General features: G+C 34.2%; 2 protein-coding genes across 2 annotated transcripts; one reads left to right on the top strand and one right to left on the bottom strand.

Moving 5' to 3' along the window:
• The first annotated feature begins 5383 nt into the window (after nucleotides 1–5383).
• LOC149172166 (uncharacterized) lies at nucleotides 5384–15396 on the top strand. Its single transcript, XM_089426225.1, has 4 exons — nucleotides 5384–5868; nucleotides 6417–7783; nucleotides 14792–14913; nucleotides 15228–15396. Exons 1-4 carry the CDS (start codon nucleotides 5649–5651, stop codon nucleotides 15394–15396), a joined length of 1878 nt encoding a protein of 625 aa, XP_089282351.1. The 5' UTR covers nucleotides 5384–5648.
• Nucleotides 15397–15489: 93 nt separating this feature from the next.
• Nucleotides 15490–16903, bottom strand: LOC149172165 (uncharacterized). Its single transcript, XM_089424221.1, has 2 exons — nucleotides 16025–16903; nucleotides 15490–15927 (listed from the first exon to the last, which is right to left on the bottom strand). The coding sequence occupies exons 1-2, from the start codon at nucleotides 16802–16804 to the stop codon at nucleotides 15529–15531; spliced, it is 1179 nt and encodes a 392-aa protein (XP_089280347.1). The 5' UTR covers nucleotides 16805–16903; the 3' UTR covers nucleotides 15490–15528.
• Between the last annotated feature and the right edge of the window lie 8439 nt (nucleotides 16904–25342).

The raw sequence follows: 25342 nt of genomic DNA, 5'->3' as shown, positions 1-25342 counted from the left end.
ACATCCACTCTGGAATCCTGCAAATATTTCTCTTTCACCACCACATCTTCGAGCTGTCACTTGACCTCCATTTAAAACATAACCACCTCTAACCATTGTTGATGAACTTTGTAAGATCAATAATATTGACACCTCGGCTCGTCAGGGCTTCCTTGATAAGAGTCGTCTAGTAATGAACCATCCAATGGACCAACCACCATGTTTCGTATATTTCTCTTTCGGCTATCCGTTAGTTTCTAGGATGGAGGTCTGGATACTGAATTTGTTCAAAAGTTTATCAAACAACTTGACCTTACGAACACACAAGAATTGATTTTTCGGACATTAGGGCTTCCATTTTAAGAATCACCAACCCTTTTTAAAACTAATAAAACACAAACACCAACCACCAAAATGTACAAAGACAAAATCAATGATTGTTCTTTACTAATCTATGCAAATCAGATTAAATATAATAATAACAACTTTGAATATTGGTATTTTCCATCAGATTTGCAGCTTTTGGATCTCAATCTTTGGATAAATAATACCACAATATTTTATTATTTCAGATCTAATAATGAGAAATGTCAACGTTCTACCTACATGCCTCAACTATACATCTTGCACCATCTGATAATCTCGAGAACCACCATTTAAAACATGTAGACATTGCTCTCAATTGTAATCAACACTAGATCAAACCAAATATATGCTGATCCAAATTCTTCACAAGTATATATCCTCTTCTTTTACAAATATTTTCCACAATGGAACTTCACACAACAAAAACAACACAGGATCTTCGCAATTCTCCTTTGCATACAACTATCCACAATCCACACACAAATCAAATATTCATACAAACAATAGATTAAACACTCTATTAAACTAATCTATGTACAAAGGAGTATCATAGTTAAAATTTCATGATCTCAACCCTCTCGTGAGAGACTCAGGGCTGAACCAACTTTGATACCATGTTAGGAATATAGAAGATAGCAGAGAGAGGAATTAAACACAACGCAAAGCACACATTGTGATATCTCTTATTGATCACAACAATTACACATATATATGACATAAATCTCTGATTTCCACACATCTAGATCATGACTACAACTCATACATAGGAAACAACAACTTCTAGATTAACACTTGGGAACTCACAACAACACATGGAAGCATTACTTCCAATACAGGAGCAGTTTATATATATATAAAAAAGTTTTGATCAAGCCTTAATGCTCAATCGAGCCTTAAAGCTCTATTGAGCCCTAAAGCTCACTCGATCGAGTGTTATAACTCGATCAAGGGTTAATTTTTAACCCTCAATCAAGCTTCTGTTTTAATGCCCAAAAAGCTCAATCCTTAGTAAGCTACAAAATTCAAATATAAACAAAAATTTAGAGCATGTTAATTGCAACATCAACAAACCTCCATTACCCTCTAAAATGTTTTTCATCTTTAAAGAGAGAAAAATTAACTACCCCTTTCCTCTAGAGTCTATCTCATAAATTCCAAAAATCATACTTTACCTTTTTAGTGAATTCCAAAAATCATAATTTTTTTCAGGGGGGAAGGGCATCCCCGCTGAAGAAGCAACATATTACATTATATACAATATCTGTACATCTGTTGCGTCACACTTGACAGCAACCCAGCATGAGACAAACATCTATTGTGCATAGGAAACTCAATAAAGCCAGCGAAGCGGCGAGATGAAACATGTACAATAAGCTACGGAGGAGCGCTTCATGCAATGTGGATCGAACCCGAGTGGAGAGGCCATAAGCCGGCCGTCCCAACCACGCAGGCTACACAACCACGTGCAAAATTCATACTTTACCTTCAAAATAAATTAAAGTAAAACTTTAACATTAAAATTTCTATTAGTTTTTTTTTTCTACCAAGTCTTATACAGTAAAAAAAATAAACCAATTTAAATAAACCATTTTTTACAACAACACGGATATTACAATCTTAGACCTTTTATATTTCATTTCTAACTGTTATATATTTATAAATGTTATCTATTTAATGTAATTTTATTTCAGAACATATAATAAACCATATTTATGAATTTATTTCATTTATATATTTATTTAATGTGATTTTATTTTGGAATAAAGAATTAATAATATTTATGAATCACATTTCATTTATAATGGTTACGAATATGCATGATTATATTTGTTGCGCGGAAGATATAATTTATTTAGTTTTTTATTGACTTGTTATTAGTTTTTCTTCGCCCAAAAAAATTTAAAATCTATCTAAAGTTTAATATTATGAAATCGAGTTGTCTTTAGTGCGACATTTTGAAAGCTTTTCGGGTGGGTTTTTCTAGTCTAATTTTTCTAAAATCGAATAGGAATTTATTGAAATCACAAGTTTGATGGTAACTCATGCACAATCCAAGTGTCATAGGGAATTTTCAGTGTTGAATCCATATATACAGTCAAAAAACCAGTTTAAATAACACAAATCAAGATTTTGCCTTAATTTTTTCTGCCAGATTCTGGCACCGGGAAGTCCAAAAAATTGCACTAAAGACAACTCCGAAATGAAATGAAATTTATTATTTTTAAATAAAGTTATTTCTATTTATCTCAAATATGATTGGTTAAAATGTCTCCTCTCTTATTATGTAATGATGGGAAGAATTGACTTTTGTGTACTCCATTATTAATTACTATGTACTATATTTCTAATTACTATGAAAAATAAATATAAATAATTTGAAAAATAACATTATATATAAATTACTATGTAGGTTTGTAATTAAATTCAAAAATTCCATTTTCTTATCGGTAAAAAATATTGAATAAACAATTTTTTTGGATTTTACTTTTTAATTTACGAAAAAATAATTAAAAAATATAAATTTGAAAAAAAATGTAAAATTAACATGTGTACAATTTGTACAACTCTCATTATATCAATCTATACTTTAATGATATGCAATGTATACTATAAGACGAGCATTATTTAAAATATTACCATCATTTAATATTAAATAAATAATTATTACCTTGTTATCATTCTCTTCAATGTCAATTTTATATATATATAATTTTTATCCTTTAAAAAATGTGTAATTATATTTAAAAAATTAATAAAAAAACTAAACAAATATCCATATAATTTATTTATAATTTTATTATTATTTAGAGTACATACAACTATTTATTATGACACTAAAATATTTTATTAAACTAAGCAACAGAGAAATGCTAACTACTTTATTTCCATTCCAAAATCACACATTTAACAATATTGATGACTCATATTTCATTTATAATTGGTACCTATGTGATGTGATTTCATTTCAGAATACACATTCGGTTGCCTAAATTCTGGCCCTTAGTTTTTTCGATGGAGTGGTTCCTGTGGAATCTGACTTCGCTTTTCAAGTTCGGTAATAACGTGATCCAGCAATTTGCTCGCAGACATTTTAACAAACGCTTGGTAATCAGTAAGAAGAGCAAGTAGTTAGATCTTTATCAACAGATTGATCAAGACATTTTTTGCTGACTTAGATAGAACTTTGCTTCGAAATTTTCGCTCCGTCAATTTAGCGGGTATTTCTTAACAGAATTTCGCGAATAAATTGGAGGAAAAAGGATGAAGATCAGAGGAGAATGTTCCGTCACTCTTCCGAGGTTAAGCAATTCTGCCTTATTTTGACTTCAATTTTATTTTTCAAGATTTTTATCCAAAGCAAAATTTTCATTTCACTGGTTTTTCTAACAGAGGGAAGTTATTGTCATCTGCTGTTAAGATTAATCTTTATGAAGCTTATGGTTGGAATTTGAAGAATATTTTATTTATAAAATTAAAGGTTTTAACATTGTTTTTAGTCGTTTAGTTTTTTTTTAATTTAATGAATGGACTCAAATTAAATCATGACCATGGCAGATGATGAGGTATGCTTCAGAAGAGTATACTAATTCAAGTGTTAAATAAGTCCGGTGTATCGATTGGAGCATAAAGTTACTCGCAGAAGTAGAATCATCTTCAAATTCTGAAAAAAATGAGTGCGGCCTCTGCCAGAGGAAGGAATGTTTTCCCGTAACAGTGAAAAATATTAAAGGAATGTTTCGCCATGACAGTAAAATAATTAAAAATGAATATAATAAATCTATTGCCTTGAACAGCGAAGCCTAGCTGTTTGCAAGCGGCTCTAAGTCTGACGGTAATTATTGACTTAAGTCCCCGGAGATTAAACTCTGTTAAAAAAAATCCGCCGAAGTGGAAGCAATTGAATGCGTTCTATCGCCCCGTGGCTTTACAGCAGTTCAATGACTGGTAAAATCCGTAATATTTGCAGGCAAGGCCATAAATCCTTTCTATTTTAGCTTATTTGAATTCGTTTTTAGTGTCTGAAACGATTAAATCATGGCGGTACATCATTGACTTTTTAAACCAAGAACTCCCCTAAAATGGATACATTTATCTTTTCACGAACTAGAGACATTACAGCTATTGCATGTCTAGTATATCGTTTTCAGACGCCTAAAATCTTGAAGGATTTCATTCATTTACAACATTCTGAATATCTCTACGATTTCATTCATTTTAGAACATTCTGAATATCTTTTAAATACCTGAAATAATGCAGAAAATTCAGCAATATTGCAGTTAGATGACGGTAGGGAGATCGATATTCACTCCATTATAGCAATATTGGGGTCAATATTTTAGGTAGGTTAAAATATTAGCGAGATTTGCTTTTGAAATGGTAATGCTGCGTTTTAAGGGCAATATAATCTTTTATTTCAAGTTTCCAGAGCATTCAAAGCCATCAATATGTCGAAATGAAGCAAATTATTTGTGCAGCAGGTGGTCCGATAACAGAGCATGCTTTCCGCAATAGAATGATTTTGGGTAATTGACGCTGATAATTTTGCAAATGTTTCCACTGCATTTCAAAGAAAGAATTTCCGCTGTTTGATTTAACATAAATTTTAGGACTTTGATTTTGAGCATAATTCTTTTGTTCCGCTGTTTGAATTCACATATATTTTTGTATTTTGATTTTGAACATAGATTTTTTTGTTCAGCTGGTTGATCTAACATATGTTCTAGGATTTTCTTTAGAACATATATTTCTTATAAGGCTCTGAAAATTTCACTCAATCCACAGCATGCCAGGCTTATTACCTTAAAAAATTCGCTTGATCTGACCGCTGCTGGCCTTTAGGTTGGTCTTATTAGGTGGGAAATATTGATAATGATCGGCAAAAAAATAAACACAAGTAAACAAGCTAGAATCCTTAATTGGATAAGAAGCCAGAACTACTCCTCTGTTTTTTCGCCTCAGATTACCCGAATCTAAGGTTTAGGTTAGTCAGCTTCATGCTCAAAACTTACAGTTGAAATATATACGTGAACTGCAGAGAAGCTACAAACAGTAACAGTTGACAATTATATCTAAAGCCGAAAAAGGCATTTGCAGTTTCAGACATTTCCTTTAGTGTTTATATCTGCCAGGATCATGTGTTAAAACTTAGCCCCGCAGAAGAACCTGTATTTTGATTCCCTTGTTGGTCGGTCCATGGAATTGTGATCTGGGGTTTGCTGATGGTTGTCACAGAGAAATCATCACAGTTAAAGATATCGAAAATTGAAGTTAGATCGGATTTGGATGTTTGCATATTTGAGGGATGGGTTGTGTACCTTCCAAGGGGTTTCCAAGAACAGCCAGTTTCCAGGGGAATTTGAAGCGGCCATTTCCTCCGATCACAGCGATACTAGACGACTTGGTCCTTGCAAACAACACTGAATTCGTTTCTCTGATTTGCAAGGCCAATAAGCTTGCCAACAAAGTTCCAGCTCCATCCGAGTCGGAAAATATACTTACTTTTATCAGCAAATATTCTGAAGGTAAGCCCATTTCCTGCTTTGCTTGTTGAAACTCGTTTCTTTTGTTTTTGTTTTGAAGTAAAGATCTATATTTGTCTGTTGGTATCTGATCTGAGATTCAGAACTTTAAAGCATTAGATTTGAAATGGTTACCTTCTTTCTTTCCTTTTTCCTTGTTCAAATTGCATTATCTAGATTCTAAATGCATTACACTTAGGCTAAATATATTAAGCACCATTAGCGAGCCCTTTTCACAAGCAAATGATCTTGTAAAAGTGAACCTCTAATCAAGCTCATTTTCCCTCTGCGAAGCTGCTGTGACGGGGTACTCTTCCTTGATATCGCGTAAAACTTGCACCTTCCCCATCTGTTTATTTGTACTTATGGGAAGCTCAACACCTTGATTGACCTGACGTGTCAAAACTTCCACTTCGCCCCTGAATCACGACTTCAATGGAAACCTTACCGACTTTTTTTTTCTTTTGAATGAGTAATCTTCAAATTTTTCGATTGCAACAGGCATAGGCTGATTGAAGATTTCCAGCACTAACATACTGAAACATTTACAGGTGAAAGGCTTATTAGTGGAAAACATCTTATAGCAAACACAGATATGCAAACAGAGAGTTCGTTGAAAGACGAGAAATCAGAAAAACACGAACCTGCAGAGGGAGAATCAGAAGAATATAAACCTACAGAGAAGGACAGAATGGAGATCATTTTTACATGGGAACTAATGGAAGGCCTGGATGATGGAGAAATGTGCGATGTTTCCAGGAAAACTGGGCCAGATTCAGATTCACTTTCTGCTAACAGTAGTGACAGATCCGAGGAACTGATACACGAGACTGCCCGGGCAGGGACTTCAAGATCAAAATCTATGGAAAGCTTTCATACAGTGGAAGAATATGATGCCTTTCTCGCCAGGAGGAGGAGACCCCCTCGGGATAGAAACTCCAAAAGGCATCTTTACTTTTTAGGACATGAGCACACAGAAACTACCAATGAATTTAGCTCGAGTTCACTATCTAGGTTGTATTCATATCCACCGGTTTCACTCAGTTGCAGCAACATGATGCCAGTTGTTATTGATTGGGAAAAGGAGTCAGAAAACGATGTTGATTTCTCTCCCGAGTTCGCTGTTCTGCAGCCCTCTTTTACTCGAAGTGGCACGAAAAAAGATATAAACGGTTACATCGCATATACAGCTTCAGAAAACATTAGCAGTGAGGAAAACAAGGGCATGGCAGAAACAGTTTCAGAAAATAATAGCAGGGTAGAAGACAACGGTATCGCACAGACAACTTCAGAAAACAGTGGCAGTCAGGAAAACAGTCACATTATGCAGACGAATATGGGAAGCACTGGTATGGAAGAGGAAAATGTAGAAGAAAACCAATCTACACAGGCAAATTTAGGTAAAAGAAGAATGGATGTAAGAGCTAAGCCTGATGATCTTGGCGGTACTATTATTCCAAGTACTGCTGTGTTCTCATCAATCGGAAGCTTGAAAGACTGGTTGACGGGTGATGGGCATCTTTCTTCAGCAGGCGTATCTACTGGATTGTCATTAGGCTATTCTGAATTTGGGGATGAATGGTCAATGGCCAATGATGCTGGTAACTCTGGTCAACAATCAAGTGATGGAGCTAAAATGGAAACAGATTATTACCCCGTTTTGAATATCGATGACAAATTAGCAAACGATGGAGATTCAAGTGTTTATTCTGATTCTGAGGTTTCTGATATAGAGAATAAACAATGGGAGTATCCCCTTTTTGACCCAGACCTCTTAGCCTCATTTGAGGAGGCTCTTAAGCAGTTGTCAGAAGAGGAACAAAACCTATTGAGACAAATAGAGGAGGATGCAAATTTACTCTCCAGGAAATCCAGTGCAAAAGACAATGAAGATGATCTACAGGATAGCAGCAGGATAGTAAACACCCAAAGGCAGATAATGGCATCCCTATAGTGTGATTCGGTGATCCAGCAATTAGCTTGTACACATCTCAACAAACGCTTGGTGGGGGGTCTCTGGTAAGAACGGTAACAAGTAGTTGTACATTCATTGAGGCATTTTTTCTTCATTAGATGTTTGTTTTTAAGATTTGGTCAATTTAGCATAGGAAAGTTCAACAGATTTTCGCGATCAAAGATGAGGAGAACGGAATGCAAAATGGGAAGAAATTGTTCTAGAGGTTCTAAAACCTCTCTTTAGAAGATCATAGTTCAGAGAGGGGATAGTGTTGGTATTGGTTATGAAACTGAAAATGATCTCTTTAATTTCGAGTTGAAGTTTATATTTTAAGTCAACTTTTCTATAAAAACTAAAATTAAAAACTAAAATAGTAGTTGGATATGGATAATTTAAATATATATTAAAAATTATTTGAAATAAAATTATTATCATTTTATTTATTTAACATGCTAAAATTTAACCCTTTTTTGGAATTTCACTATAAATTAATAATAAACTTATTTTATAATTTCAATAATAATAATAATAGAGTAAAATATGAATTTTATAATAATAATAATAAGTGAAATATGAATTTTATAATAATAATAATAATAGAGTTATTTTTTTAAAGAATTTGAAAGTGTGAAAAATAACAATATAAAATTTAGATATAATTACAAATTAACTACTTTTGTGAATATCTAAATAAAAAAGATGTAATTCATATGATATATGTATAAGGATTGTATGTTATATTCATATTTTGAGCATATTCCAAATTTTGTTTAATAATAGGAATTATGTTCATTCTAGATCTCCTTAAAAGGAAAAAAATGAATAGATTTTGAGCTATTTGTTGTTCTAAGGTGATAATTTATCAAAATACTATAAATGCAATGAAGAGATCTTGCTTGGGTTATAGGCCTCTAGGAATATGGCAATATAGCATGAACACGTCCATTGGTTTATGTTTAGGTTAACATGTTTATGATTTAGAGCTTTTGCAGCTCCACAGAAACATGAAACTATATGAAATTATTTGTCAAGATCAACATGTATGTTATTTTTATTAAGGATAGATAGTTCACTTTATCTTTCAAACCATGTAAAAATGCAAGAAAAAGTGAGATGTTAGTGCATAATCCCAAATGCATAAGTTTGGTGATACTACAAAATGTGTTACCTTCTCCCTAGCTTTCTTAAGAATCCAACCTAGTTTGATAAATGTCATTCCAAGAATTAATGCTACAAACAAGATGTCTTCTTGATCTTGGGCTTAAAATGAGGCAATGAAAATAGAACTATGGAGAGTTCTCATAATATTTGCTAAGTATTTCTTATAGCATTGTCAATGTCCCTATAGGAGCATTCTCATAATATTTGCAAAGTATTATTATAACATTGTCAATGCTGCTATAAACAAGAAGAAAGGTTCGCTGTGCACAAATCCATACCTAGACTTAATCAAGAAAATTATCTAAGCTAGAAAATTTCGCAAGTTGAATATAGTTTTTGATTCCGAAGAGAACCATTAAAATGTTTTATGTGATACTAAGAAAAATTATGCATTATCTTATGATGAGCCAAACCAAACTTGTACAAGATTTGTCAATTGTTCAAAGATTTGCATTCACTTATTATGTGTTGTATTCCCATTATCTATTGTATTAGTGGGGATGCCATGAATTACGGACTAAGTGGTTGAGAGGCCCAATAATGTGTTGAAATAATAATGATATTAGTTTCCAAAGCTATAACAATGTCATGAATTTTAATAAGTAGACAAATAACATTATGAATAAGTAGACAAATAACATTATGAATGAGATAAAATAATTCTAAAACAACACTATTAATGCAATGGAATATGTGAACATGAATTAAGAGAAATGACCTAATTTCCTTAGGCTTGCTCAATGTCTATCTTTTGTTCTTCAAAATTGACTTTCATCAATTCATTTGTAACTAATTTTACTAATAAGCTCTATTTTTCAATACAATTTACACCCATAATATAAAACTGATTGTTTTAAAAAATAACAAAAAAAAAAAAACATTATAGTCACTATTAAAAATGAATATAATAAAAAAAGATATTATAGTAATTATATATATAAAGTATGTGAGGTTAATTCCCATTCTAATAATAATAATAATGTTCAATTCTCATAACACATGAGTTTAAATATAGATTCACAATGACACGATATCTAATCTTCTTCGAGAAGCTATCATTAAATGACACATAAAGTATTGAATCAATGGCCAATGCCCTTAGGCCTCCATTAAGTTCATAGAGTACTTTCATTCTCGGGATGATCTCGAATACTAATATTTCTTATTTTATGTCTCCCACGATCATCACCTCACCCCGGGTGCTCACAGTTTACAGGTACATATTTTTATTATTTATTATGAATAAACGGTGTCAATGTTTTAATTTAAAATTTAATATTTTAGTTTGACAATTTGTTCAAGAGAATGTGTTTGTCTCAACCATAACTAATAATAAAAATTATATCTCAACATTTGCATTTAAAGTTAATGGTTTTTATCTACTCATCATTCATTCAGTCACATATAATAAGAAAAATAACGATTAAATATAGTGAAAATAAACTTGATAATTATTACAATCACACTCGGAAATTTCATCACCTTAAATTAATAAATCAAATTTGTAGATTAGAATAATAACATGAGCTAATCTACTTATATATATTAACAATTTGCATATCTCAAATACGCTAGGAGTATCTAATCATTTTTTGAAAATATTCACACATTTCATATGGATGGACAATTCTTTACATATTTAGTTTTGTTTAATTCAAACACTGATAACAAATGCTGATATCACGTGATTATTAAATAAATTTTAATATTATTGACATAAATTTAGAAAGTCGAGGTGAAATATCTTCTCCTTCATGCTTATGACCTTTCATGTGAAAGCAATTCCATTGGTTTATTGATAAACTGTACACTTATGACATTTCATGTGAAAACAATGCCATCGGTTTATTGATAAAGTGTCCGAAGGGTATGGAAGTTTGTTTCCTATATTTACAAAAACAAATAAACAAATATCTTTTTCATTAGGTAATGTAATAGTATATACATTAAAAAAATTAAAAAGTGCTTGAAACATTTACTTAAATAAAAATAATATATGGAGAGTACAAAAATATATTTTACAAAAGGTTAATTATATTTTAGAGTTAATGAGTTAGTTGGTTGTTTGAACGAAATTGGTTTTGTAAATTTGATTTTCATTGATATAGTTTTTTTTGGGAAAAATATTAATTTTATTAAAAAATAAATACATTTATATGTTTCAAAGTATTCCATTATACGAGTTAAAATTGGTGGTAGAGAAACAATGACATAAAACAATAAAAATAATTTGAGAATTAGTAAAAATATTTAGCTTTTTTTTCTTTTTCTATTTTTTTGTCAATCTCTTATATTAAGAGTGACATTTACAATTGTTAGTTGGTTTTCTTATGTTATCATTAGAATTCCTTATCTTAGCCCAAGCTCTCAGATACATGAAGTCATTTCTAGCTTTTGATCCTCTTTTTTATGGGTATCTTCTCTTTCTGCAATACTGGTATTGAAGTTCCTGCTACTTCTGAACCAGTTGGGCTTAGTACCATTATTCCTTCTCCGTCTAATAATATTTCTTATGGATTCTAATTGACCTCAGTTGTGGGATTACTCATTTCCCTCTCGTCCTCTTCTTTTGAGAGGTGTTGCTTTGGAAACTACCATCCCTTGGGATTTTATGCTTGTTTCTTTTTCCTTCTTGATTATTTGTCTGAGGGCATGAATTCTATAAAGGAGCTATTTGTCGACATATTAGAAATCTAAATGTCATATTTTCAAAATCTAAAAATTGCGTTCATCACTTTTTGTCGTGTAAAAGATGAATGCTATAAGGTGAGCCTTTACTAAGGTCTACCTCCCACAAATTATGGTGAAAATAAAGATTCCTTCTTCAATTCTCTATATATTTGTCTTTATGTACTTCCCAAGCTTATTTCTAATTCCTTCTCGTACTTTATGATGCAAAAAATGAAGAAGGAGATTATGCAATATGACCTACACCGACATTTTGGAAACCACCATTGTATTGACATCAAATTCTAGGAACCATGGTGTTATAAAAACGCTTGCAAAACCCCAAAACCATGGGTCCTCTTAAGGCAAAATCATTGAGAATTGACCAGATTTGATTGAAGCGACAATCTTCCTTTTGAAGACATCTTTGAATAATGTGGATCCATTTGATTTCTTTGGGTTTAGATTAGAAGACCCTTAGTCTCAAGCTTAGAGAAATAATGGAATCCTTTCCCACTCCATAATCTTCTAATGGATATTGATCTCGAAGCACCTTGCCATAGTATTCAAGAATTTGAAAAATTGTTGGTATACCATGAGACTGAATAATATACTTCATACTTTCCACAAGATCTTGTTCCCAAATCCAGTCAACAAATGATTTTCCACTCATGTTTTTTTATAAAAAATTGAAAATTTCCCTTCCTCTATAGTCTCATCATGGGATATGCTAGATCCAAGGTCTTTTTTTGTCAGATCTATAATTGATAGATCTAGATCTGGGCATTCAATTTGGAAGGTTCAACCAACAATCAAAGTTGGTTGTGTAGATTGTTTCTCACCCAAATCCGAGGCTATAAAATAATCCATCAATCTTGGCTTTGAAACCCATGAATGCCTTAGCTTCAGATTTGTGGATAGCCTTGCTTTCCCCTTGATTTTGTGCCTAGCATAAAAAACATGAGCAAATCTTTGTGATTTTGTAGGTATTTTTTATGAGCAAATCTTTGTGATTTTGTAGGTATTCTATGGCCATCCTACTTATATATATAATAAAATAAAAAATTAATAATAAATAATAAGAAAATTATATTGATGATATTTTTTTAAAAATTTTAAAGAGTTCTTGAAAACCAATTAATAATCTTAAAAATGTTTATTGTAATACGAATATCTTAAGAATGTTTAGTTTAATATAAGTATACTTATGAAAGTTATTATAATTAAAATAAAATCATTTACAATAAATTTGTATGATGATTTACACATCAAGAAAATGTTACTTTGTAAAATAACATTGATATTATTAAAAAAAAATTATTATTATTATATCTTAAAAAAATTGACTTACAATTATTAAGGATTAATTAAAAAATTAAAAATTATTATTAAAAATGAAAAAATTTAATAGAAAATTATAAATGTATCTTATTTAAAAAAAATAAAAAAACAAAAAACAAAAAACAATTTTCACATCTGTTATATTTAAAAGAAAATTGGACAGTTCGTAAAACATCATAGATTAAACAATTTGTCATTTTTATGATATTATTAATGCTTAGAAGCATTTTAGCTTAAAATGCTATGTGTACTTCCATATTAATTGACAATTTCAAAATATTCAGTAAAATATATATTTTCTTTTAAGTTTTTAATTCATAAACAAATTGTGATGATTTAAAATTGTTTTTATTAAAAATTTTGGAATAAAAAATAAAATTTAAAGTAAAAGATGTAACTTCCTTCTTCTCTTAAACTTCCATAAATCAAATATAATATTATTATTAAGGTAGTAGTTATTCTAAGTTTTGAAGTTTTTTAGCATATTTTCTAATAAAAAATTTGCTAAAATCACAAGTTTAAAGTAAGAAATTTGTATAATAAGAACGCCCAATTGATTTTGAAAAAGCAAAATCTATTTATACATTGAAAACACATTTTAAATAACAAAAAAACATTATTTGAACAAAAAAAAAATTATTACACCCAATTATAATAAAAACTCTCCAAACAAACCTAAACAACACTTATAATCACCATACAAATATTATTTAAAACACCCCAACACTTATAATCACCATACAAATATTATTTAAAACACCATTATTATTATTGAATACTTTTGTTTTACGGTCCTTCCAAAAGTTCTAAGAGATTTCGTAGGTTTCAAACTCCCTATCCATAACCTCTTTAATATATTTATGAATCATCTTTCATTTATAATCGTTATGCATTTGTTGTGATGTCATTGAGTCAATACACTTAATGATCCTTATGTAATGTGACTTCCATTATTATCAAGTTAGGTAAAAATATGATCCAGAAATTTGCTCCGAGACATTTTAACAAACGCGTGGTAATCAGTAAGGACAAGTAGTTGTAACTTCATCAACGGATTGATCAAGACATTTTTCTTCTTCGGATACAACTTTGCTTTAAAATTTTAGTCAATATCCCCGGGCATTTCTTAACAGAAATCAGGGGAAAATGCTCCATCCACTTTAGCTATTTTTTTGTCTTATTAGTCCCTGCCATCTGGCATTCGGCAGGGACTATTGTAATCGATCGGCAGGGACTTAGCATTAGTTTCAAGTTCTATTACTGTGCTATACTGTGCTTATTACAAAGTTTTCTCAAACGCTCTCAAACGCGCTGTGCCGGATAACCAAACTTTACCAAACTTTTATTTCGAACTTAACTTTTGCCATCTTATTTGGCCTCTTCCCGAGGCGGAAGAGGCCCGACCATAGCTTAAATTGGTTTTAAGCCTGCTGCATTCTGGCTAACCGTTAACGGGTTTGAACTAATGCCAGCATTAAATCTGAGGCATTTTATGTTCTTATTGCATTTGAGCTATCTGAGGAGGCTGAACCGGTTGATATCGTTGTTGCAATGTGTCACTCTGCATGCAGAACAGATGCTGTCTTTCTTGCCTCTTTGCTGTGATACATTCCCCGCCCACTTTCCCTTGCTGCATGAATTCCTCGAGCTGCTTCCCTGTGGGAGGATAGGAGCGGAGAAAGACTAATAGCTGGAGCTGGAAGCTGGACCGTGGGAGGATAGGAGCGGAGAAAGACTAATAGCTGGAGGAACGCCTGAACAACTCTCAAATGCTGAGACTGTGGCGGGATTTCTGTGCAGAGGGCGCAGAACAACTCTCAAATGCTGAGACTGTGGCGGGATTTCTGTGCAGAGGGCGCAGAACAACTCTCAAATGCTGAGACTGTGGCGAGATTTCTGTGCAGAGGGCGCAGATCATTCAGGTAAATCAATTTAAATCCTGCATGTCTATGAATACTTAATTTACATGCATCTACACTGTACAGAGCATTCGATGCTACTTACATATATTTCTGGAAAATATTTATGCAAAATTCAAATGAAACGGATCGTATGATAAGCTTTATCGAGCGTTTGAAGACAATAAGCTATGAATACTTCTTTTACATAGATTTACAGAGCATTCAATGCTTCTTCTACATATTTACTTCTGAACGAATTTCGAATAATTTCATTTCCATAGAAATTTCTACAAAACTACTGAAATTATTTAAAGTTCAAAAAATTTCATTCACAGTTACCTCCTTGCAGGTCTTGGTCGCAGCTTTTATGGAGATTTGCCTGTACGCGTATATCATGATAAGTATGTTATAGGCATTATCTGTTTCCTTCGGAATTTTCCATTTCCCTTTAATACGTTCAGGATTGGTAACAAGTCCAATCTCCACTCAGGCACCGCTGAATAATCAGCCCTGAAGTCCAAAATCCAGAACAAGTTGGTTGTGACTGGATTAAAACCCATCATACATACCAATTAGTTGTTGTGATTATAACAAGCTACAGGAATATAAAAGAAAAAGGATTATCAACCAAAAAAGCTAGCAATGCATGATATCAAAACACAGTGACACACTAAAAATAGCCCAAAAATGAAAGCAAGGAGTTTCCATAAAGGTGGGTAATTGTGTACATACCTCAATGGAATCGACTGTAAGTAAGAGGACAATAGTTTTCTCGCAAAATCTCTGTTTCTCCTCTGCATCCCTGCACAGATGCCGACGATAGGCATAGTTTGTGAATAGAGATCTGAGCTCCTTCAGCTTGGCCTTTGCTATAGCAAGGTCTCGTAGGCTGCGAAGGTTTTGGGAACGACGAACCAGATATTCCCGAAAGCAGGTCTGAATGATCACAGCAGCATCCTGGGGAGACAACTCCTTCTGCTTCCCCTTACAACTGAGTTGACCAGTTGCTGCAGCTCTCCTTTTGGCCAACACACCCTGCCATGTTACACACAAATAGTTGTCAGCAAAAGAAGACCAAGAACAAGTAATGTGTTTGACAACATTTTCAACATAAGTTTCATCTTTGTCTTGCCTGGATTTTCTTACACGCCTCATCATCATCTGAGTGGCTGCTGCTGCTACTGCTGCTCCCACCGCCTTCTTCAAGTGGAATGACTCGGATCTTAGCATCTGAAGACTTGTTATCATTGATAACAGTATATTTTTCAACTCGAATGGTTTTGAACTCCCCCTGCCGCGCTCCAGGAATTGTTATTGTGATGGGATCGGTGACTTTATTCTTAGATTCTTCCCATTTGTATGAAATCTTGCCCTTCACACCATTATCCCCCTTCCATTCTTGCTTTAAGGACTTCTTCACAGTACATGCACATGGCAGTGGCTTTGCTTTTTCAGGTTTAGTTTCCTTCTTGGCCTTCAAATCCTTGAGCTTTTCCACACTCATCTCCATCGCTGTCATTCGATCAGCCAGGTCCTTCACGAATTCATCCCTGCGGAACTGAGCTTTCTCTACTATTCTTTGAACAGCGAATGAATCCCCACGTCCTCCTGTGGTCTGTCGAAACCTGCGAATGGTTTTGTGAGAAGGAGTTGTCTCCATCTCCATTGCTATACGATCTGTGCAGGCAAAGGTGAAGGGCTCCTTCTCTATGGCCTTCTTCACATTCGAATTGAAATCGCAGAGCCATTTCTTTCTGATGGCAAAGAAATCATCCTCCAATGGAAAAGGATTCCACTCTAGGTCTAGGTCTGCAACCATCGATTTTTCAAATATGCGTTTGTGGGTTTCTTCAATCCAGGAAGAGGATGGACTTGAGTAGTAGTATTCCACCCAGCTACAGTGCCCCGGCATATTTGTTTGGGTTGGGTAGGAAGAATGTCACTAAAACACAGAGCAAAGAACTCGGGAGCCGAACAAACTGTTCGAAGAAAAATCTAATCTTGAAGACGAAGGTTTTTTCCGGACATTTTCCTATTCTTCATCTCAAGAAATTTTGGGGAACTTGCCTTTACTTCGCAGAGGAAAGGCCATTGAAATACTGTTGCTGGTGTTCTCAGCTGGGACGCTTGCTTTGCCATTGCTGGTGCCTTTGCTAGCCTAGACATTTGTACTGACCACCAGAATATTCCAATCCACCTTCACACAACGGGCACTTTCCAACGGCTCCAAAAAGCATGCATGCCATCGGCACTGGCATTACATTAAAGAGAATCTGTAAGTATATGTCCTTGTAAACAGCGTTAACGCCCTGTGATGTATTTCAGGCCCTGACAAAATTCCCCTCAAACCAAATCAATAACCGGAATTTCTTTTCTTCTCTTTTCCGCCCTTTCCGCACATTGACGAGCTCCACCCTTTTGACGAGCGTATTGACGAGAATGACTGTACAGGAAAGCCAGCCTAAAAGCCAGCCTTAATGGCCATTACACAACCTCTCCTTGAAGTATATAAGTCTACCATCTCGCAAGCAATGAATGTCGGTGCTGAATCCATTATTGTTACCCGGTTGGGGCGGAGGAGATGCTTGCTTGCTCGTGAGGGTGCCATAGACGACTTCTTAACTTCTTGACATCAAGAACCTTTTGTCATTCACAGGAACAGCAGACTGCCAAAAAATAGCGAAATACTAAAATGAGAACTTTACAGAGTATCTACAGTAGTCACCACGGAAAACAAGGTTTTCTTCAAGAAATAAGGACTTGCTGTATGAAATCGTGTAAAAACTAAGAAATCCATGGGCAAATCAGCCTCTCAGGGTAAAAAATGTTTACAGTGAGTCTTGCAAATATTATCAGGGCAGCGTACCAGTAATGGCGGTCACTGTAATTCCTGAGCGATTCCCTCTGAACTGAGCTATTCCAACGCAATAACACTTAATTACGGTTACTCTGGCCCAGTGGGAAATGCATGCACTGCTGCTGACACGTGAAATCCATGCAAAAGGCAATATGTGTGTTGGAGCGACTGCTATTCTGCCCCGTTGGATTGGCCCGCGGTGCCGTTGTGAACCGACGATCTCCATCTGCATTCTTTCGGGAAGCTCCAACTCTTGGATTGATGGTGATGGGACATGTGCCACTCAATAATAAACCACCCTCTCATTTGAGTCGAAAATGGATGATAGCTCTAGGCATCCTTGCAAATTCTCTTCACGTGCATTTTCGCTTTGAAAGCACGCACGCAGATTAATAAACCTGTTTATCTCGACCACGAAGATGTTGGGCTTACATTGTAAAACAATTTTAATATATATGAAATCGCTTCAATACTTCTTACATTGATTTCACACCGAGACAGTCTAGCTAAAGATTCATGATGTTATGCTCTATGTCTGCATCACTGCAACCAAACTTTATTCCAAATTTGAAACCATTCTTTTCCTGTTGTGCGAAGCATTATTCCAAATTTGAAACCCTTTTCATGTTGTAGGAGTTATGCATCAGTCTCTGATATTGGGATCAAAGTTGAAACTTGGAAATGGGACGCTTGTATTCTTATCAAGTAATCCGATAAAAAGGCAGATCTGAATTTGTTAATGGAGAGTGAAATTTACTTTATCTTTCCGGGGTCATTTGCTTGTAGCTATAAATTTTCGTAACTTTGATGACCAATTCTGATTTTTCTGCCTTCTACAGCTGCGCTTTATTATGCGACCACGCCTTCGAGTAGGGGTCAGAGTCGATCTGGTTGCTCCATATGACCCTACCCCTAGGCAGGGACTAGTTGCCTTGCAACTCATCTTGTTTTGAATTCAATTTTATTTTTAAATAAATTTTAGCTTAAAGTTGTTGCCATTTTCATTCACAGCAAAATTATCATTGCACAAGTTTTTGAATCGGTAACCAGGTATTTATGAAGTAATTATGATTTTCTGTCGAGATTAATCATTTTTTCATTGAGTTTTATTATTTAGGGTTAGAATTTAAAAACAGTTTATTCACTAAAATAATTATTTAATATTGATTGTTTTTTAAATAACTTTAAATTTTGATAATATATTTGAAAAGACAACACAAATCATGTCACGTAAAACCCTAACTACAGAATCTTTAAAATTATGGCTATGGAAAATGATGAAGTAGACTTCTCTATAGCATAGTAATTCAAGTGTCAAAACAAGTTGGGTGCATTTGCTGGAACATAAAATTACTGGTAAAAGTAAGATGTTTTTTTAAATTTTGAGGAAAAGGAGTATCGTCTTGTTGGAGTTATAGAGCACACAGCAAGTTCAGAGGGCAATGATAGAGAATAATTCAATTAGAGACATGCAAAAATGGAGAAATAGAAAAACAAAGATTTCTATTAATCATGGAAGGCATTGCCTTGCTTGGATTGCTCAAGCAGAGGAGAGATTACAAATTTATAGATGAGGACAGAGCTGATATAGAATTAGCTACATGTGAAATTCGTGTGATTCAAATAAGTGGTGTGGTAGTTTCGACTGAAGACAACGTTGATCGTGGACGACAATAACTTTCGGCATAGGAGGTGGAGTGTCATAGAGGCGGTTTCGATCACTGTTGTTGTGTTAGCATCATTTTGATTCACATCTAACATTCTTCCACTTGAAGCCAAATGAAGAATCTTGAATCAAGTCACACCGAGTCCTACCATGCCTCTACATAACCCATGTTTATTTCTTGGTATAATATTAGTGAGCATATAAGTAGGGTTCTTATATCTATGGATCTTTTCTAAGGACAATTGTCCTTCCTCCAACATATGCCAGATCCAATGGTACCTTAAGTCAATGTGATTGGCTTTTTATTGAAATGTTGGGTTTTTTGCCAAGTGAATAGCACTCTAAGTATCACAATATAACACATACTTATCCTGATTTATTCCTATCTCTCCTAAGAATTTCTACATCCATAACATCTCTTTACAAGCCTCTATTGTAGCTATGTACTCTACCTTTGTTGTAGAGAGAGCTACTATTCTATGTAGCCTTGATACCCAAGAAACTGTTGCACTTGCAAATGTATACAAATAACCTGTAGTGGAATTTTTGGTGTCCATATCTCCAACCATATCTATATCTGTAAATCCTTCAAGCACATTCTCATTATGAACAAAATATAAACAATAATAACTAGTACCCTTGAGATATCTCAAAATCCATTTTACTGCTTGCCAATGTTGTTTTCCTAGATTGGCAAGGAACCTGCTCATTACTCCCACTGAATATGCAATGTCTAGTAGTCTGCATACCATGGCATATATCAAGTTGTCAAGTATTGAAGCATAAGGAATCTTTCTCATCTCTTCCTTCTCTTTGTCATCACTAGGACATAACTCAGTACTCAACCTGAAGTGGGTTGCAAGGGGTGTACCAACTGGCTTGGCATCCTTCATATTAAGCATGTCAAGAATGTTCTTGATATATTTTTCTTATGACAACAAAAACCTTTTGTTTTTCCTATCATGCATGATCCTCATGCCCAATATCTGTTGTGTTAGACCCAAATCCTTCATTGCAAATTTACTTCCCTAATCTTTCTTCAACCTATTTATCATATTTTTATCATGCCCAACAACCAACATGTCATCCACATATAACAATAATATAATATACTTTCCTTGATCATACCTCTTGATATAGACACAATGGCTAGCTTTCAACATGTGAAAACCACGTTTCAACATGAATGAATCAAATTTCTTGTACCATTGTCTAGGTGCCTATTTCAACCCATGCAGGCTCTTCTTCAACCTCCAAACTATGTCGTCTTTGCCTTTTTCTATGAAGCCTTATGGATGCTACATATAAATTTATTCTTCTAATTCACCATGAAGGAAATAATTTTTTGTATCTAACTGTTCACATTCTATGTCTAAAGCAACAAAAAGACCAAGAATGACTCCAATAAATGACATTTTGACAACAGGTGAGAAAATTTCAATGAAGTCAATACCTTCTTTTTGGGTAAATCCTTTCACCACCAACCTTGCTTTATACCTCTCCATCTTTTCATCACCTTCATGCTTAATCTTGTAAACCCATTTGTTTTGTAAAGCATTTATATTCTTTGGGAGTTTTACCAACTCCCAAGTTTTGTTTTCTAGAAAAGAGTTCATTTCTTCCTCCATTGCTTTCTTCCATTCTTTATTGTGCTCAACTTTACAAGCCTCTTGAAAAACAATAAGGCTCACCTTCATTAGTCAATAATATATAGTTTGAAGGAGGATACCTTTGTGAAGGCTTATGAGGCCTAGAATATCTATGAACCAACTATGGTGGTGCGTTATCAGGTTGAATCTCCTCTAAAGGTTCCTATAAGATTCCTTCTTCTTGGTGTTCATCATTTTCCAGTTGTTGTCCTTCCTGCTCTACTGACCATTTTATTGCATTGGTGGGTTGTCTTCCTGCTGCTCTTTAAACCTGTTAATAACTTTCTTAACCTCCAACTCACTTGCATTCCTCTTAAACATTACCGAATCATTAAATATAACATACCTACTCCTAATAATTTTATGATTGAATGGATCCCATAGACGATAACCAAATTCTTCATCCACATATCCGAGAAAAATTCATTTCATAGATGTATAATATAGCTTAGTTCTATTTTCTTTGGGAATATGTACAAATTCTTCACATCAAAATATTTTCAAATGAGAATAATTCAACTTCTTACCAGTCCAAAATTATTCGGGAATGCCTTCATCCAATGGTGTAGTTGAAGATCTATTTATAAGGTAGCAAGTTGTCATGACTGCTTATACCTAAAAATGCTTCTCCAGACCAGAATTAGACAACATACTCCTCACTTTCTCTATCATGGTGTGTTTCATCCTTTCTGTAACACCATTTTGTTGAGGAGTACCAGGCACAATCTTCTCATGTTTTATGCCAAACTTATTACATTATTCCTTGAATGCATTTGAGAAATATTCTCCACCATTATTTGTTTTCAATCACTTGAGCAATTTGTTAGTCTCTCTTTCAACAACAGCATGGAATTTTTGAAATATTTCAAACACTTCACTTTTACTTTTCATAGGGTAGGCTCAAACCTTCATGGATGCATCATCTATAAGTGTTATAAAATATGATTCACCTCCTAATGAATTGATGTTAACAGGCCCAAACACATTTGGGTGTATCAATTCTAACAATTTTTTCTTTATGTCATGGCCACCTCTAAGGAATGAAACCCTTTTTTTTCTACTAGATATACAATTCTCACAAAGATCAAGATTATAGGATTTCAAACTTGCTAGTAATTTTTTACCAACAAGGATTTTTAAGCCCTTCTCGCTCATGTGACCCAAGCGCTTAGGCCACAGATCTGATGATTTTTTTTTTGTGACAACAACCAAATATGATTTTCCTAACATTGCCTTCAATGTGTATAATTTTCTTGTCTTGGGTCCTTTGGCCACGACCAATGCTCCTTTGCTAATTTTCCAACCTCCTTTTCCAAAGCTTGTGGAATAGCCTTCATCATCCAGTTGTCCTACAAAAATCTAATTCATGTGCATTTCTGGTACATGCATGAATTGTTTCAACAATATACCTTGGGCATCCTTCAACTTGATCTGGACATTTCCTACTCGAACAATACTACAAAAATGATTTTTTCCCCAAGTGCACTCTACCATAATCACCAGGATTATATGCAACAAAACTATCTTTGCATGGGGTTACATGGTTAGATGCTTCATAGTCAAGGATCCAATCAAAGCTACTCCTAGATGTATATAAGCATGCATCCTCTACTAAAATAGTAAACAACACATCACCATTTCTGACTACATCAGTAGTCTCACCTTCATTTGTGTTGGATGACTTGTGATTTGTATTGGTCGGTTTCTGATCCTTTTGTCCTTTCTTTCATACTCGACATTGTTTCTTTATGTGCCTGGGTTTGCCATAATGAAAGTAGATGGTCCTGCCCATCCTTGTTTTCGATCAGCCTCTTGATCTTGATCACACTTTTCGACTTCAATCAATTCTCCTACCATGATTAGCTAGAGCTAGAGATTCTCCTCCCTGCGTTTTTGCAATTGACTTGCATCACAACTCCTCATTCATTAAATTGTTGCTGACATTATCAAACTTCTGGGTCCCTACAAGTGTTGAAGTGCTCATAGCTACAATTAAATTTTCCGAGTTGTCTGGAATAGAACACATTAGCAAGATAACTCTAATTTCATCATCTAGAATGATTTTAACAGAGACAAGCTAACCAGTAATGATATTGAATTCATTCAAGTGCTCAGCAACTGAAGTACCCTCCTTAATCTTGAGATTATAAAGCTTCTTCTTCAAGAACACTTTGTTTGACATTGTGTTCTTTTCATATAGAACATGGAGCTTCTTTTATAATCCTTATGTTATCTTTTCTCCGGAAACATTGAAATACGCATTATTTTCTAGATATTGGTAGATTGTTGAAATTGCCTTTCTATCTAGCTTATTCCACTCTTCATCTGTCATTGACGAGGGTTTCTTTGTTGTGCCCTCAATCAACAAATATTGATCCTTTAAAATTAGTATATCCTCCATCTGTGATTTCCTTCTCCATGTTAGTTATTGTTGTTGTCTCCATTCTCAATCAAATAAAGGCCCCAAAAATCAAACTCCGCTTACAAAATAAGACTTTAATTATTGCACCCTTTTTAAAATAAAAGGCCAAAAATTAATCTCTTTTAAAAAATATATATAATCACCTCTTCCCTTTTCTTTTTTTAATAATTAAAAAAGGGTGTGCAAACTTAATTAAAAGCAATTTAACATTTCTAAAATGTATATAATTATATATGCTTCACCATAACATATCCACTCCTTTTTAATTTTCCCACGTCCTATGTACGAATAAAAATACGAATGCAACCAAAGAAAACAAGAAGTAAGAATGCAACCATGTACGTAAATTATTTGATGTAAGAACGCAACCAAGAAGTTTATATTGGGCTTCTTGCATGCCACGAACTCAACCATTGGAGTGCCACTGGAGTACGTCTTCCACCTTCCAATTCAGTGCTCTATAATCCTTACCACTGCAAATCCCTTACGGTGGAATCCTCGGTTGCCTCGAACTTATAAATGATAATCCAATAGAGTAAATTCCAATTGGTCAGTCATCATGGCACCAACAAGAGTGGAGAGGCTGACATTGAGCTGCCTAGCTGCAATTCCTCCTGAGTACTTAAGGTCCGTGGAGTAGAGAGACCCACTAATTGCATTCTCAACTTGAAAGGAGGAATGGAGGATGAAGGCTTGTAGATTCCATTGGTGGATGTTGTTGTATGGGATTCTGCTAATGAGGAGATCAAGGAGATTGGGCATCAAATAAGGGATCAAGAAGGCTCTTATACCAGTTGTTGGAGTTACAGAGAACACAACAGGTTCAAAGGGAAATGACAGGGAATAAATCAATTAGAGACAAATAAAAATGGATACAAAAAAAAAAACATATTTCTATTAATCATGGAAGGCTTTTCCTTGCTTGGATTGATCAGGCAGAGGAGAGAATACAAATTCATAGATGAGGATAGAGCTGGTATAAAATTAGCTGTTAGCATAATAACGATTCTGTAATGCGGAATAAACACTTAAAAGAATCGAAAACTTTAATACCCAAGAAATCATACCTCCGACCATTGATACTTTCTCACACTCTGATACTGTTTATTCTTTAACACATTTGATGGAATAGCCAACCAAATTGCCGAAACCTAAGCTCAAAACTCACGTAGTACCAAACTTTCCATTTACAAATTTCTCCTGTTTCTTAGCTTCAACTCCGAATGAAAACAACAATTACAGAAGAAGATGAGCTAAGCAGATCATTCCCAAATGTATAAGGTCCTGCAAAAAATGACACGGAAAGATCTGCAACATTTATCACGGATTTCTTTCACCTGTTTAGCACTTCCAAACTCTGCTCGCTCTGATCTGATGGTGTAAGACTGAAGGGGATTGAGCGGTGAGCTTGGGGACCAAACAACAGTCTTTATAGCTAAGCTTCCATCAAGCTTGCTATGGCCACGTGTCATGTGTTCCACAGAACATGGTAGATAATTGTAGAAGGAGTAATGGACCACTCCAGGAGCTCCCAACATGGAAAGGAATACCGCGAGATGGGTTTCGTGAGAACCGGATACAGGGAGCTAACACTCTCCCACTTGGTCCATACTTCTAATCTAACGTCTCATCTTAAAACCCATTGATAATCTGTATTAAGTAATAGATACATGAATCATGGCGATAAGTCCTCTAATGACGAGCATTATCTTCCATGTATTACTATGTATTTATTTCTATTATAATTTATGTGGCAACAATTTCTTAATGAATAAACCTTATGTTTATTCTTGGTCCTACACAAATGAATTCTCTCAAATCAAATTAAGGTGCACATAAATATGAGGAAAACATCA

Source organism: Pinus tabuliformis, chromosome 4_2, assembly GCF_031772625.1.
Source record: "Pinus tabuliformis cultivar Carrire ecotype Pingquan chromosome 4_2, CPIR1, whole genome shotgun sequence".
NCBI classification, from domain to species: Eukaryota; Viridiplantae; Streptophyta; class Pinopsida; order Pinales; family Pinaceae; genus Pinus; species Pinus tabuliformis.
Note: the sequence above shows the minus strand (reverse complement) of the source record. Positions and strands in the feature narration are given on the sequence as shown.